This window comes from Sciurus vulgaris, assembly GCF_902686455.1.
Source record: "Sciurus vulgaris genome assembly, chromosome: 2".
In the NCBI taxonomy this organism is placed as follows: Eukaryota; Metazoa; Chordata; class Mammalia; order Rodentia; family Sciuridae; genus Sciurus; species Sciurus vulgaris.
In genome coordinates, this window is record NC_136462.1 from 36,612,821 (window position 1) to 36,627,531 (window position 14,711).

The window sequence follows — 14,711 nt, forward strand, 5'->3', positions numbered from 1 at the left end:
AAGTTATTAACAATCAGATAAATTACCTCTTCTCAAACACAGATGGTTAAGAAGACGTATTTATGTATATTTTAAATGCATGTTTAAAAAAACCATAACAACTTTACCCAAGGCATTTAAGGATATAAGAACATCTCTATGATATTCAAGTAATTGAAAAAACTTATGTAGACTCTTATAAAATAATTGTAAACCCCATCCAAAAAAGAAAAAGAGAGAGAGAGAGAAAAAAAAAGAAAAAAGGAAAAATAAACAGATACTAGAACAGCAGAAATTGAAGATTTATATTCAGATGGGAATGATCAACTTTGAAACTTATTCTGAAAAATTAATACATAATTTAACAAGATAGCAAAGATTTTATGAACATACTTTGAATCTATGACTATATTTGTCTTTCTCAGTTACATAAAAAAAAGAACAACTAACAAAATTGGCAGTTACAGAGCAATTAACAAAATGTATTTAACCCTTATAAGTTAACTCTTACATAAAATGCCAGGAATAGTTCTCACAGAATGCTCACAGCCACCTTGTAAGTAAGTACTTTTATTTTCATCATTTTAAGGAAACTAAGGCATAGAGTTGGTTAAATGGCTAGAATACTTTTTACTATTCATATAAATCTCTAAATCATAAGAGGCCCCTAGATAGCCTTAAGATGTTGTTATCATCAGAAATACCAAGTGACAAGAAGGTTGGACCTTTCAATTTCACCCACTAAGGGGGTGGGGCTGAATTGAGCTCTCTAAAACTCTTCCAACAATAACATTTACAGAGCTCATGAATTGGTGAACACATCCAGGTGCTGGAAAGGTACTGAAGAGGGCATGGGACTTCACTAATCCTTTCTTCTTGCCCTATGCATCTTTGCTAACTGGCTGTTCCTGAGTTGTAACCTATAATATACTGCAAAGATAAATTATTTTCCATAGTTTTGTGAACCACTTCAGCTAATTATAAAATCTGATAGGGGGAGGTTGAGGGAAACCCATGGACTTTGTAGTAAAGGAGGACAGAAGTGTGGGTAACCTGGAGACACAATCAATATTTGAGACTAGCCGCTAAGATGAAACCAGCCTTGTGGTATAGTCTTTAAAACTATGGAGTCTGACTGTAACTCTAGGTAGGTAGGTAGGTAGTGTCAGAATTGAATTCAAATACATCAGAGGACATTTGTGCCTGGAGAGTTTAAGTGTTGAAGTGGTTGGTGTTAGAAAAAATCCCATACATTAATTATCCCTAATGTGAGTAAAATCAACAACCTATATATGATCACCTTGTTAGTCTGTAGCAGAGTTAGAATTGAAAGATTTGGATTTTCAGTCTAGCATTCTGGTATTAACTTGAAGCTCACAGGATACAAGATACTTGGTGAGGTAAATAATTTCCCTACGATTAAAAATAATGATGCTATTTGTTTAGAAATGAAATGTACTTTTTTATCATTTTAAATATAAAAATAAGTAGTAGCATAAGAATATCAAACCACATACAAAAACTAGGAGTATATAAACTCAAGGTCATTTACTTCAAACACTGAACAACGGAACTGCAAAAATCAATGCCTTTACATGTGTAGTCTATTTCCCTACAAACCAGATCAAATGAAACCAAACCAGACCAAACCAAACCAAACAAAAACACCTCTGTAGAAGATGGTTTCTCTCCAATGTACATTTTTAGTTAGTCACAATATAAACAAAATGTAAAAATTGGCCAAAGGACCATTTCCCATTAGGACTCAGAAACTCAATAAATGTTAAAAACTGAACTTCTTGTTTATACAGTTGAAGTTAAAAGTCTCCTAGTACATCTTTTGTGATTGCTTTGAAATCAAATCTATCTTATTTATAATCATAATTATAATAATAAAAAATTTATAACATTTTCATAGAACAGAAAATATTTTACTACTTGTTTTAGAAAATTGCTTTTCATATACTACAGTAGTGGTTCTCAAAGTTCAGAAATATACTCTTTTATGAATCAACATCTACATCACCTGGGGTATTGTTAGAAATAGAAATTCTTGGAATCCACTACATTTTTACTGAATTAGAAACTCTAGAGGTGGGGTCCAGAAATCTGTTTTAATAAGCCATCTGGTAGGTTCTCATGCAAGTTAATGTTTTAAAATATATTAGCACAGGGAGGACAATAATTATTGGATCAATGCAAAGAAAAAATATATTGCTGTTAGTAAGACAGTAGATAAAATAATGTACTGATTTGACCATAGAACTTTAATTAAGTTGAAACTGAGCCAAGAAACACTTTTGTGGAAGGGTAAAGGAAACAATGTCCCAAGTCATAATGTAAGTTTCCAAATGCACCTGAAATTTATGGCTTCCTTAAAAGAAACTAAAGGCCTTTTTCCTTCTGTATTAGTGAACACTCTTTCTCTTCATTATTTTCCTAATTTTTCTTCCTGTGCAAAGGTTGAAGGTGATTCTTGTGGCATGAAGCCTAGAAATACTGCTTTTTGTCATATTCAATTATGCATTTAAATGTAGTTCACATTTAAAATTATTAAAAAGGTAACCCATTTTCATCAATAATACTGTCAAATTGGTATATTCTACTGAAGTTATCCTACTATACTTCAAGACAAATGAATAAGATCTAATTTTGAATTGGATCAGATATCATGCTAACAGAATTTTTTAATAACTTTATAATTTTCTTTGGTAATGTGCTTTAAGTTCAGCTGACACTACTGACCACCAAACAAATGAATAATTAACTTTTAGAACTGTCCAGTCTTCCTCATATTCTATCATTTCTAGTGTAAGTCCAAAATTAAAAGTCAAGAAACACTTTTCATAATTCTTCTGTAGCCACATTTTATATTCTTATGTCACTTGTTTTGCCCAGCAAAATTATAAAAATAATATAAAAATAGTAAAAATGATGGAGAATAACATGATTACTCTATTCCTTGAAAATGAAAAAGACATGTACTATCTCACCTCTGGAGTGACATCTCGTGGTGCAAACCCTGTTCCTCCAGTTGTTAATATCAAATTAAGTTCCTTTTCATCACACCAATCTATCAGAGTTTCCTGAAAGAAAGCAACAGTATCGTCACATGCAGAAAGACTTGCTTGCTTGCTCAAAACATCTAAGTCTACATATACTTCATATATAGAGAAGAAATAGATTCTTTTTAACAGTGAACAAGAAAAAATTGAAGGCAATTCATGGAAGAGGCTCACTCCTGATCAAAAACACTATAGTTTGAGGTATTTATTAAATATTGAAAATGAGGATACAAACATCAAATTGTTGAAGTAAGTGACACACAAGAGATACCTTAGAGAGTTTATGACTAATGCTTATTCTGTACTTTAATGGAATATGTGAAATTCTTTTCAACCATACAAAATATAATAAAGTTAAAAAAAATGCCCACTATCTGTTAATATATGACCTGATTACTTACTAAATGTATCAATCCTACAAGCCAAATATTCATACTTCTAATTTTACACACAATGAAACAGACTCATTTTTTCATTAATGGATTCAGAGACATTAAAAACACATGCTCATAACTCACAAACTAGAAGGAGGAAGAGTAGAATTCAAATCAGACCTGTTGAACTCTCAATTAATGTTTTCCTACCTTTTTCCTGTTTTGAGTCAATATTTTATGCTCAACTTCATGTTGTTTTAATCTTTTATATTTTTCAGTATTAATTTTACATGTATTTCTTAAACTCAAGGAGTGGAATAAATGATTGCTTAAGGTTCTTTTTTGTCACATCAATACTGTGACATTTGTAGAGGTTAGGATTATACACATTAAAATTTTGGAGCTGGTAGGGATTTATCAGATTTGCCTTTCTATTTTCTAGATGAGAACACTGAAGTACAAAGTAGTTTAATAATTTACTCAAAGTTACACAGGTAGTTTGTATAGATGTGGAAGTAGGATATGTGCCTGCTTTTTCTACCTATTGCTAATTATATTAAATCCATACTACATTTTTGCTATTCACTTAACAGTGTGAACAGTTATAAAATAAATATAAAAACTGACCCTGATTTCAAAAATCTAATGGTCAACTGAAATCATCCACGAAGCCTAAAAAACCTGTACCTCAGGGGTACAGCTTGAGTTAGCATTGGGATTTTCCTTTTTCTTTTTAGTGCTAATGATTAAACCCACAGCCTTGTGCATGCTAAGTTTGTGCTCTACAATGAGCTATATCTGTAGTCTCAGAGTTCTGAGAATAAAATAAAAAAACTCAGGTATTTCTAAAGTGCACCCAAACAGTTGAGAAATACTAGTCCAAAGAGACAATCTGTATAGTTATCTGAGGTAAATTTCACAACTAACTCAATTGGGTAGGCCTCCCAAGATGTCATACTGCTGTAAATAAGTTGTCACAATAATATTACTTGTTTTCGATTTCTAGAATGAATAACTAGTAACTCTATAAATATATCTCACATAAATAATATTGATATTGTAAACTCAAGTAAGGATTTGAATATACGGGAAGTAATATTTTATTGTCCAAAGTGACTTCATGATTGGTATAATTTTTCATCTGAAATAAAATTTTGTTTCTAGACTTTTAATATTAAAAAGTAATCTTATCATATTACTTAGTTGGTTTCTAAAACAGAAGTAGTCTTCATCATCCACCAATATAGATCCTGTATTCTAGGTCCCTAGTAGCCATGCACTTATGGATTCATTAATTTATTTATTTAACAAGAAAATATGTTGGGGTGTACATTTATTTAGTGCATATCACTAGGTAATAGGAATGCAAACATAAATTATATCACTCCTTGCCTCAAGTTTTTATTCAAGTACAGGAGCTCTGAGTATGTAGTTTTCTAGAACTTTATTAATAAAAGTGTGATTGAATGTTGACAACATTACTACCACCTGGGAGTCTGTTAGGAATAAAGAATTGCGAGTCTCATCCAAGATCTACTGAAATCGGAATCTGCTAGACTTTTAGAAAGATTCCTTAAGGTGATATATACATATATGTACACACACAAAATACTAGATTAAATATCCTTTCTAACCATGTGCCATTCTAGATGTTCTGAGTCTTATTTTTATACCACATTAAGAAACCAATTCATCTTAGCTAGTTATTTTTCTTAGCAATAAATCTTATTTATCTTAGTACTTTGTCATAGCTTAGTCAGAAATCAATTTACCTTATCATATTTAATTCTACACCTTAAGATCTCTTTCATGCTATGCTGGGAAAACCCTTAATGTTTGGATGCCTCACCAGGTAGGATGTTAGTGAGGAATTTTGCATGAAAAAACTTTATGAAAAAATTTTCTGTCTCTTTCTAAACCGGAATTGAAGACATTATCAATTTGCATGATGAATTATGTGCTTATGTGGAATGTATTTCTTTGAAAACTTATTGCCTTGGGTTTAGAGGTTAGTACAGAATAAAGGTATATTTATAGACTTCCTCTTTTTCCCAACAAATAACAAAATGAACAATAAGGGTAAAAACCAGAAAACCTCCAATAGCAATAATCCTGTGAGAAAAGTATCAAGCTTCATGTTTTATATCTCCAAAGTTAGGTGATCAAGGATAGAAACAAAAGCTCTTTAAGCAGCATTGGGGGCTCTTAATGTTCCTCTGGACCCCAGAGAAGCTGTAAAAGTGGATTAGCACTGGGCATGGTGGCACAGGCCTGTAATCCCAGTGGCATGCGATGCTGAGGTAGGAGGATCGCAAATTCAAAGCCAGTCTCAGCAACTTAGAATGGGCCTAGGCAACTCAGTGAGACCCTGCCTCTAAATAAAATATTTTAAAAAGGACTAGGGATGTGTCTCAGTGGTTAAGTATGCTTGGGTTAAAAAAAAAAAAAAATTAGCAAATTCCTAAAAATTCTCACTAAGACTCCAAATTTAGAGAGATGCGAACTGAAATATTCCCCTTATCTTTTTCATCTGGTAAGAAGGTGCTATCAGAAATAGATGTTAACAAGGGGCTAGCTGACTGTAATCAAGATAAAGGTTTTAGGAACAAATACACACTGAACTGGGGAACTAATCTGAAATTTGATGACACTCTGCATATAATCATGAGTCAAATTCTATGAAGAAAAACTCTAGTAATGGACATTTAATAACATTTCATGGAGGAAGAGTGGAGTATTCCAACAAAGAGTGCATATTGTCTCTGGTTTCTTATTTTCCTATTTTTCCCTGTGGAAGTTTCAGATTGGATATAGCTTGGACTGACTTTTAAGCTTTATGCCTACATCATTGCAATGGTTTTGAAATAAAGCTAGTTGGAGGCCTTATTGTTCTGTCAGTCTGAAAATCCTATAATGAACACAAACTTGAAGGTAAGGAGAAGGAAGGTGCAAAGAAATGTAATACTATTAATGCTGTTACTTTTCATAGCAACCAATCTTATATTAGGTTGAAAAGATAATAAAGATTAAAGTAAACATATTATTGAAACCTATTAATGTTTTCCTAAGTTTTTTTTACATTTAGAGGAATTTTATTTAGTGCATAGTATGTTCTGAGAAACAAAATAGTTATTTCAACATCAATATGTTCTTTCATTCAGTTTTTTAAAAAATGTAAATAAAATGCTATGTTGTATTAGATTTACAGAATTATACCAAATTAATATGTATAGCTATGTCTTTCACTCATTTTAATATCCATCTAGTCTATCTATATAACAGGCAAACAAAGATGTTAGAATGTTTTATAATTAAAAGGTTAACAATGGTTACTTCTGGCTAATTACATGTGGAATACATTTTAGTTTTACTCACTTTTTACTTTTTTGGCATTGTTCGAATTCTTTGTAATTTGTATGTATTATTAAAATAGATTTTACACACTGAATTTACTGGTATTTGTCCTTCATTCTAATAGTCAGTACGTTTAATTTTCCTTTCCCTTCTTATTTAGGAAGCTCAGAAACAAATTTTGTGCTCAATAACTAAATGTATATACATATTTATTTTTAGGATAATACCATAATATTATATTTATATATATACACACACATATACATATATATATATGACCATTTTTAAGACACCATAATACTAGGATTATCTTAAAAAATATATATAGTATTATGTTACCTAAATAATATATATATATTTAAAGATAATCCTAGTATTATGGTATCTTAAAAATGGCCATATATTCTAAGTAAATCCTCCTGTCGAGAGGTGGGGTTTATTTTCACAATGTTGCAATTGGGCTGGACTTTCCAAGTAGTATAGGTTCTGTAGGATTTTTGTTGGTTAATTTCTAAGAGTTGTTTTGTGGCCTACGATATGGTTTATTTTGGAGATGGTTCCACAAGCTGCTGTTTTGGAAGAAGTATTTTATAGAAACCTGTTAAGTCCATTTGATTTATAATATTTTTTAGGTCCAAAGAGTCTATTGAATATATGTCTGGATGACCTATCAGTACAAGAGGTATGCTGAAATCATACTAATATTGTACCTGGGTCTGAATCTTTAATTGAAGTAGTGTCTGTTTCAGGTAATTAGGTGTGCCAATGTTTGGGGCATAAATATTTACTATCCTTATATCTTCTTGTTGGATTGTTCTCTTTACCAGTATGAAGTGACCTTCTTTGTCTCTTTAAATATTGGTCTAAAATATGCTTTCTCAGATATAAGAGTAGCTACTCCTACTTGTTTGTGGGCTCAATTTGCATGGTATATAATTTTCCATCCTTTTACTTTCAGTCTGTGGCTATCTTTGCCTGTCTCTTGCAATCAACATATACTTGGGTCTTTTATCTTAATGCATTTTGCCACTAATGTCTTTTAATTGGAGATTTGAAACCATTTTCATTCAATGTTATTGTAGAGAGATATCTATTAATTCCTGCCATTTTCATTTATTTGTAACATTTAATTTGGTCCCTTTTCTCATTTGCTTAACTAGCTTCAAATGAGAATTTTTCATCTGTGAGGTCTTGGGTTTGTTTTTGATTTCTTCTATGTGAAGTATTTCTTTTAACTGTTTTCTGTAGTGCCAGCTTAGTAGTCATGCATGTTTTTAGTTACTGTTTATCATGGAAGATTTTTATTTCTTCTTCGATTCTGAAGGATAGCCTTGCTGACAAAGCAATTGTGGTTGACGGGTATTTTCTTTTAAGATTTGGAGTACATCATTCCAAATCCACCTGAATTTTAAAATTTGTGTGGAGAAATTGGAAGTAATTACAATCAACTTGCCTCTAAACATGACCTGACATTTTTCTCTTAAGGCTTTTGAAATTCTGTCCTTGTTTTATATATAAGGCATTTTATTTATAATATATTGTGGAGAGGTGAGGGTCCCTTGACTCTTCCTACTTGGGGCCTGGTCATTAGGTTGGGGTTCCTGTCTCTCTCATTTTTTGTATTAAAATATAGCTGAAGTTTGAGTGTGGTTAATTTGCATATGGAAAAAAGGTACACTGTCTTTGAGCTGGGTTTAGTTCAGCAGCAGTGTCTCTAGGCTGTGAACTTTTAGTGTCTCTGTAGATTTCTAGCACCTCACAGAAAAGGGAGAAACAAGCAATAACAACAACTGAAGTGAACAATATATAGCATTAAAATAAATACTCGATGCCTACTATGACATCTACAACCAAATAATTACTACAAAAACAGAAATGTTGGGGTCCGCAATTGCCAATGGCAAATACAATAAATAACTGTGAATTAGATCTGGTATTAAAGTAAACAGCAGACATCAACTATGTCATACATAATACTAATAACTATAACAACATAAATGGTGTGGGCAGGAGTTACATAAACCTAATAGTATTAAAAGATGGTAAAAATACAGTTCCTTAAAAGACAATGTGGTAGAAAAGTAGAATAAAGTTTTGAATGTTCATGTGAAAAGATGTAGCAAATGATTGTTATAAAGGAGAAGAAATAAATAACAAAATAAAGGGAGAGAGAAAAAGAAAACAAGAGAATTTGGTATCAGGAAAAGAAACAAGAGAAAGAGAAACAAACAGCAACAATGAAATAAGAGAGAAACATCATCATCATGAACAACAACAACAAAAACAGAAATAAGATAAACCAACCAAGAACTCTAACACTCAGAGGTCAAGACAAGGAAAAAAAAAAACGTTTGTAAAAAGAAACCACTCAGAATAAAAAAAAATAAAGAAACAAATATGCATATGTGTGTGTGTGTGTGTGTGTGTGTATCTGTGTGTATACACACATATGCATGAAAAAGATATTTATCCTTCATGGTGCTGACTTTTAGCATGTTATTTGTGGAATATGATTTCAATGTTTATAAGAGGTGAAACCAAACTATTTTTTCTACCTTCATATAACCCTTAACATAACACTTGTGATACTATGTGTGATGCTATTTCCCTATACACTAAGCAATTTCCCAGCAAGCATTATCTGGATGTCCAATAATCCAATTTAATTGTCACCTTATGTAATGGAGATAATAACAGGCCCCACAGGGCCAGACCAATCAGCAATACAACCATTCTAAATTTGGAATCCCACTAACCATTACTTGGATTGGTTTGTTAAAGAAGCTTACAGAAGTCTAGGATCCAGAAAAATACTGCAAAACCTCCCATGTTCAAGGCTGTAAGATTAATTTTTTTAGGATTAATTTTTTTTAGGATTAATATTATTAAAATGTCCAATTACCCATACTAACCAAAGCAATATGGTACTGGGATAAAAACAAATTCACAGACCAATAAAACAGTCTGGAGATCCGAAGAATAAATCAGTGTGTCTATAGCCAACTGATTCTTGACAAAGTACCAAAAATATATACTGGAGAAAGTACAGTCTCTTCAATAAATGGTGCTGGAAAGTTGGATATTCATCTGCAGAAGAATGAAACTTGACCTTGGTCTCTAATCCTGTACAAAAATCAACTCAAAATGGATCCAAGACCTACATGTAAGTCCTGAAATATAAAACCACTGGAAGAAAATAGGGGAAATACTTCAAGACATTGATATAGGCAATGCTTATTTGGATAAGACCCTCAAAGCATAGGAAACAAAAAGTAAAACTTGACAAATGGGGTTATAGAAAACTAACTAGTTTCTATAAAATAAAGGAAACAATTAGTAAAGTGAAGAGATAACCCATAGAACTGAAGAAAACATCTGGCAAGTCTTCTGATGAAGGATTAATATATAGACTATATTAGGAATTAAAAAGTCTTAGTAGCAGCAGAAGCAACAACAAACAAGCAATTCAATTTAAAAATGGACAGATGATATGAATTGATGTTAATGGTCAATAAATATATGAAAATATGTTAGATATTATTACCCATCAGGAAAATGCAAATCAAAACCATTATGAGATATCATCTCAACCCAGTTACAATTGGTATTATCAAAAAAACAAAAAACCCAAAACAAAAAGCTAGTGAGAATGTAAAGAAAAAACAACTATCATATTTGGTTGGGAGAATGTCAATTAATATAACAATTATGGGAAGCAGTATGGAGGTTCCTAAAAAAAACTAAAAATATAGATATCATATGGTCTAGCTATTCCACTTCTGGGTATGTATCTAGAGCAAATGAAATGAACATATCAAAGAGATACTATATGTCCATGTTTATTATGGTACTAGTCACAATAATCAAGATAGGGAATCATACAAGATGCCTATCACTAGATGCATGAATGAAGACAATGTGGTACATATCACAATGGAATATTATTCAAATAATATTTGCTGTCATCTGCAGCAAAATGGATATAACTTGATAGTATATCAAATGAAAAAAAGCCAGACACAGAAGGACAAGTGCCACACATTCTCTCTCAAATGTGGAAGACAAAAATAAATAAATAAACATAACAAAAAACCTCACACTCCTATCTGAATGTAGAATAATGATTAATAGAAAGTTGGAAGGGGATAACTAAGAGAGGATAAAGGAAGGCTGGGTATGATCAGTGCATGCTGTATGGAAGCACTGAAATATCACATTGGACTCTACCAGTATGTATACCTAATGCAAGGTTAAAAATCTACTGTAATTCTGGGTCCATACCAGAAACTAAAAAAAAGAACTACCTGTCCATACCAGAAATTTTAAAAAAGAAGCATACACGTGCATGCACGCACACACACACATACACACACAAAAAAAATTAAAGAGCAAGGATACCTGGTTAAACCATATTATTTATTATTGACTTTTGTATCCATCAAAACTTGGAGAATGTATCATTAAAATTATACACTTAGTATGAAAAATGAATTTTTGTGATAGTTATAATACTGTTTCTCAAAGGTTAATGACACACCTCTGAAAAAGTTTCATATACAACGTGACTTTTCCTTTGAACATTTTATTCTAGGTTAAATATAGTTACATAACTAATTGGGCATTGCAACATATATTATTTAATGAATTTAATTCTATTTAAAAAACAGAATTTAGTTCTCTGATATATAGTTTTATGGAGAATACAAAGGTCTGATTTCCAAACTTTTTTTTACAAAATATTTTTAGTTGTAGATGGACATATCTCTCTTTAATTAATTAATTTATTTTATGTGGTGCTGAGAATTGAACCCAGTGCGCCTCACACATGCTAGGCAAGCACTCTACCACTGAGCCATAACCCCAGCCCCTCCAAACAACTTTTAATATTATAACTATCACTGTGGTTTAGTATATCAGCAGTTCAAAAAATAACTTTAAGATGTTGCAATAGGCTTTCTGTACAAATAAATGTCATGCTAAGTGGAATAAGCCAATCCCCTAAAACCAAAGAGGGAATGTTTTCTCTGATAAGTGGGAGTTAGCCCACAATAAAGGGGGAGGAGGGAAAGAATGACAGTTCAGAGGATTAGATAAAGGGGAATTGAAGGAAGTGAAGGAAGACAGGAATAGGAAAGACAGTGGAAAGAATTTGATATAACTTTCCTATGTACATATGTGAATATACCACAGTGAATCCCACCATTGTATACATATATCCACAAGACTGGGGGCCTTTACTAGAATAAGATATATCCGGGCATATATAATTTTACCAAACTGGACTCTACTGTCATGTATAACTAAGAGGAACCAATAAAAAGTATCTTTATATGTATGTAAACAATAAGCAGAGGACATTCATCAGAGTTAGGACAAGAAATTAGTAATTTAAAGAAATTTTAGCCAAGACTTTTGTGTGTGTGTGTGTGTGTGTGTGTGTGTGTGTGTATGTGTACATATATGCAATTCTCAGTAAAAGAAACAAAAGGACACTGATCAACTAGGAAGCAAAAACATGGCAGAAAGACGGATGGTTTTAAGCTATCGATTTTGAAGACAGCCAAGAACTGTTTTCTTTACCAGTTGGGAATGTTCTGCTGTTGAGAGGAAAATTACCCACTCCACATTACACAACAGTAATACTAAGTCCTGTTTTTTTTTTTTTTTTTTTTTTTTTTTTTTTTTAAGGTGGATGGTACTAGATGATCAAAAATACCATAGAGAGAAAACACACAGCTATATGATTTTTTTTTTTTTTTCGGTGCTGGGGATTGAACCCAGGGCCTTATGCTTGGTACGATATTGTTAACACTTGAAAGAATTGCATTTTCTCCATCAATCCTCTGGGATATTTTTATTCTGAGAATAAGATATTAGAAAATAGGACTCTCACTTATGTGACTAGTACCCAAAACCAGGGAACATAAAAATTATTTACAAGGAATAAACCAGAAATAGGTATGTTCTTACCTGTATGCCTGAAACACCTCCAACACTCATTTTCCGCCCCCAAATATGCTACTTCTTTTGGATTCCTTAACTCAGGAACTGGGTCTATCTTTCATGAAGTCGTATAAGCTAAAAATACTTGATGTAATCTTTATTTCTATTTCTCAATTCTCAAGTCCATTAGAATCACACCATATGGTTGTCATTTACAGGGCATTTACTATGTAAAGTACTTTACATAATGTCATCATCCTTTAAGGAGCAGAGCTTATTATATGGAGGGTAGGATATGATGTGCCTTCCATATTTTCCATTTCTGTTGTCACTGACATAAGCTTGTTATCTTTTTCGTCATTCATCTTGATTGGTATATGAAGTATCCTAAGCAGTCTGCCTTTATACCTCCTTACAATCCATTTTGATAAGAACAGTAAATTCCCTGAAATAAATCTGAAAATGTTCTTCCTTTGCTTCAAAATCTTCACAAAATTGTCCTGTGACTAACATATAAACCTCTTTTTATTTTTTATTTTTCTTTTATAACAGGGATTGAACGCAGGGGTGCTTAACCACTGGGCCACATCCCAGTCCTTTTTATTTTTTATTTACAGACATGGTCTTGCTAAGTTGCTTAGGGCCTCAATTAAGTTTCTGAGGCTGGTTTTGAATTTATAATCCTCCTGCCTTAGCCTCCTGAGCCACTGGGATTACAGGTATGTGCCACTGTGCCCAGCGACATATACATCTCTTTTACAGTGTGATTCCAGCCTAAATTTTCTTGTTTATCTCCTGTAATTATTCTTAACAATCCCTTAATTTTAGCCAAGCTTACACTTTTGAAAAACACTGTGCTTATGCATCATATTTATTGTCCTCATTCACATTTCCATTTTTTTGGGGGGGGGGCAGGCAGGTTTTATTCCAGGTGCTGCAGAACTGCAGCCACCCCAGCATGACATTGGAGTGTGGGGTGAGAGCCCACTTGACTGAGCCCAGTGGGGTCGTGGCTCAGAGCAGGAAGGGGATGATGGGCATGTGCAGGGGCGCGTAGTCACGAACTCCTTCAGGTAGCTGCGGTGCTTGCCCCTGGCCCAGATGGTCATCTGAGTGAAGCCCACCATGAAAAAGAGGGCCACTGGGAGGCACTGCATCATGATGACAAAGCCAATCCAGGACCCCACCTAGTAGGTAGAGTTAGGACAGGACACCAGCAGGAAGAGCCATGTGAAGGGGATCTTCCTGGTCTTGGACCCAGCTGGACGCAGGTTTCACAGAGCCATGTGGATGGAGAAGTTGTCAAGTTGGCAGATGACAAAGATGGCAAGTGCCAGTTTAACCTGCTGAGCTCCATAGGTGGGGGACATGTAGAGAAGGTGGTTGATGTAATAGGCCATCCATGCAGCAAAGCCCCTATAGTAGGTGCAGTTCTTGAAGATGTTGCACAGAGGCATGGTGCCGTGGAAGAAGTGGTGCACGAACAATGTCTCCAGCAGGTGCTTGACGTAGTGGAATGAATGGCAGATGCAGGCGAGGTGCACCACTGTGTGCCAACTGGACATGAAGTCATATTTGTGGCCGTAGATTAAGGGCACCCAGAAGTAGAAGAGCAGGCAGATGAAAAGGGGCCCAGCACACTCAGTCAAGAAGAACGTCACCAAGCTGATCTGGACCCCAAGGTCCTGAAAGTAGAGTGTGGCTGTGGTGCACATGGGCAGCTTCTGCAGAACATCCTCGTCCTTCAGGGACTTGTCCTTGGGATCCAGGTGGAGGGACTGGCAGGCGGGGTTCCGCTGTGGATGAGTCTTGGTGAAGAGGGTCTGGTTCTCTACAATGGTGGCCTGTGGATCCACCTTGTCCAGGAAACACAGCTTCTCTCTTGTCTGTGCATCCAGAATCTCCACCTCATAATGCTTCATGGCTCCCTCACAGGGTGGCTCCTGCTTCGACTACTGCAGACACAGCTTTCTACCTGCGACAGCCGCACCCACAT

At 33.9% G+C, this 14,711-nt stretch overlaps 1 protein-coding gene and 1 pseudogene across 2 annotated transcripts in view; both read right to left on the minus strand.

Moving 5' to 3' along the window:
* The window catches only part of GPHN (gephyrin), a 709,158-nt gene that overhangs the window by 362,252 nt on the left and 332,195 nt on the right, over positions 1-14,711 (minus strand). The window contains 1 exon segment of the mRNA XM_079127200.1: positions 2,973-3,065. Within this exon segment, the coding sequence (XP_078983326.1) occupies positions 2,973-3,065 (93 nt within the window).
* Positions 13,371-14,689, minus strand: LOC306654170 (very-long-chain enoyl-CoA reductase-like; annotated as a pseudogene). Its single transcript has one exon. The product of its transcript is annotated as a very-long-chain enoyl-CoA reductase-like (transcript).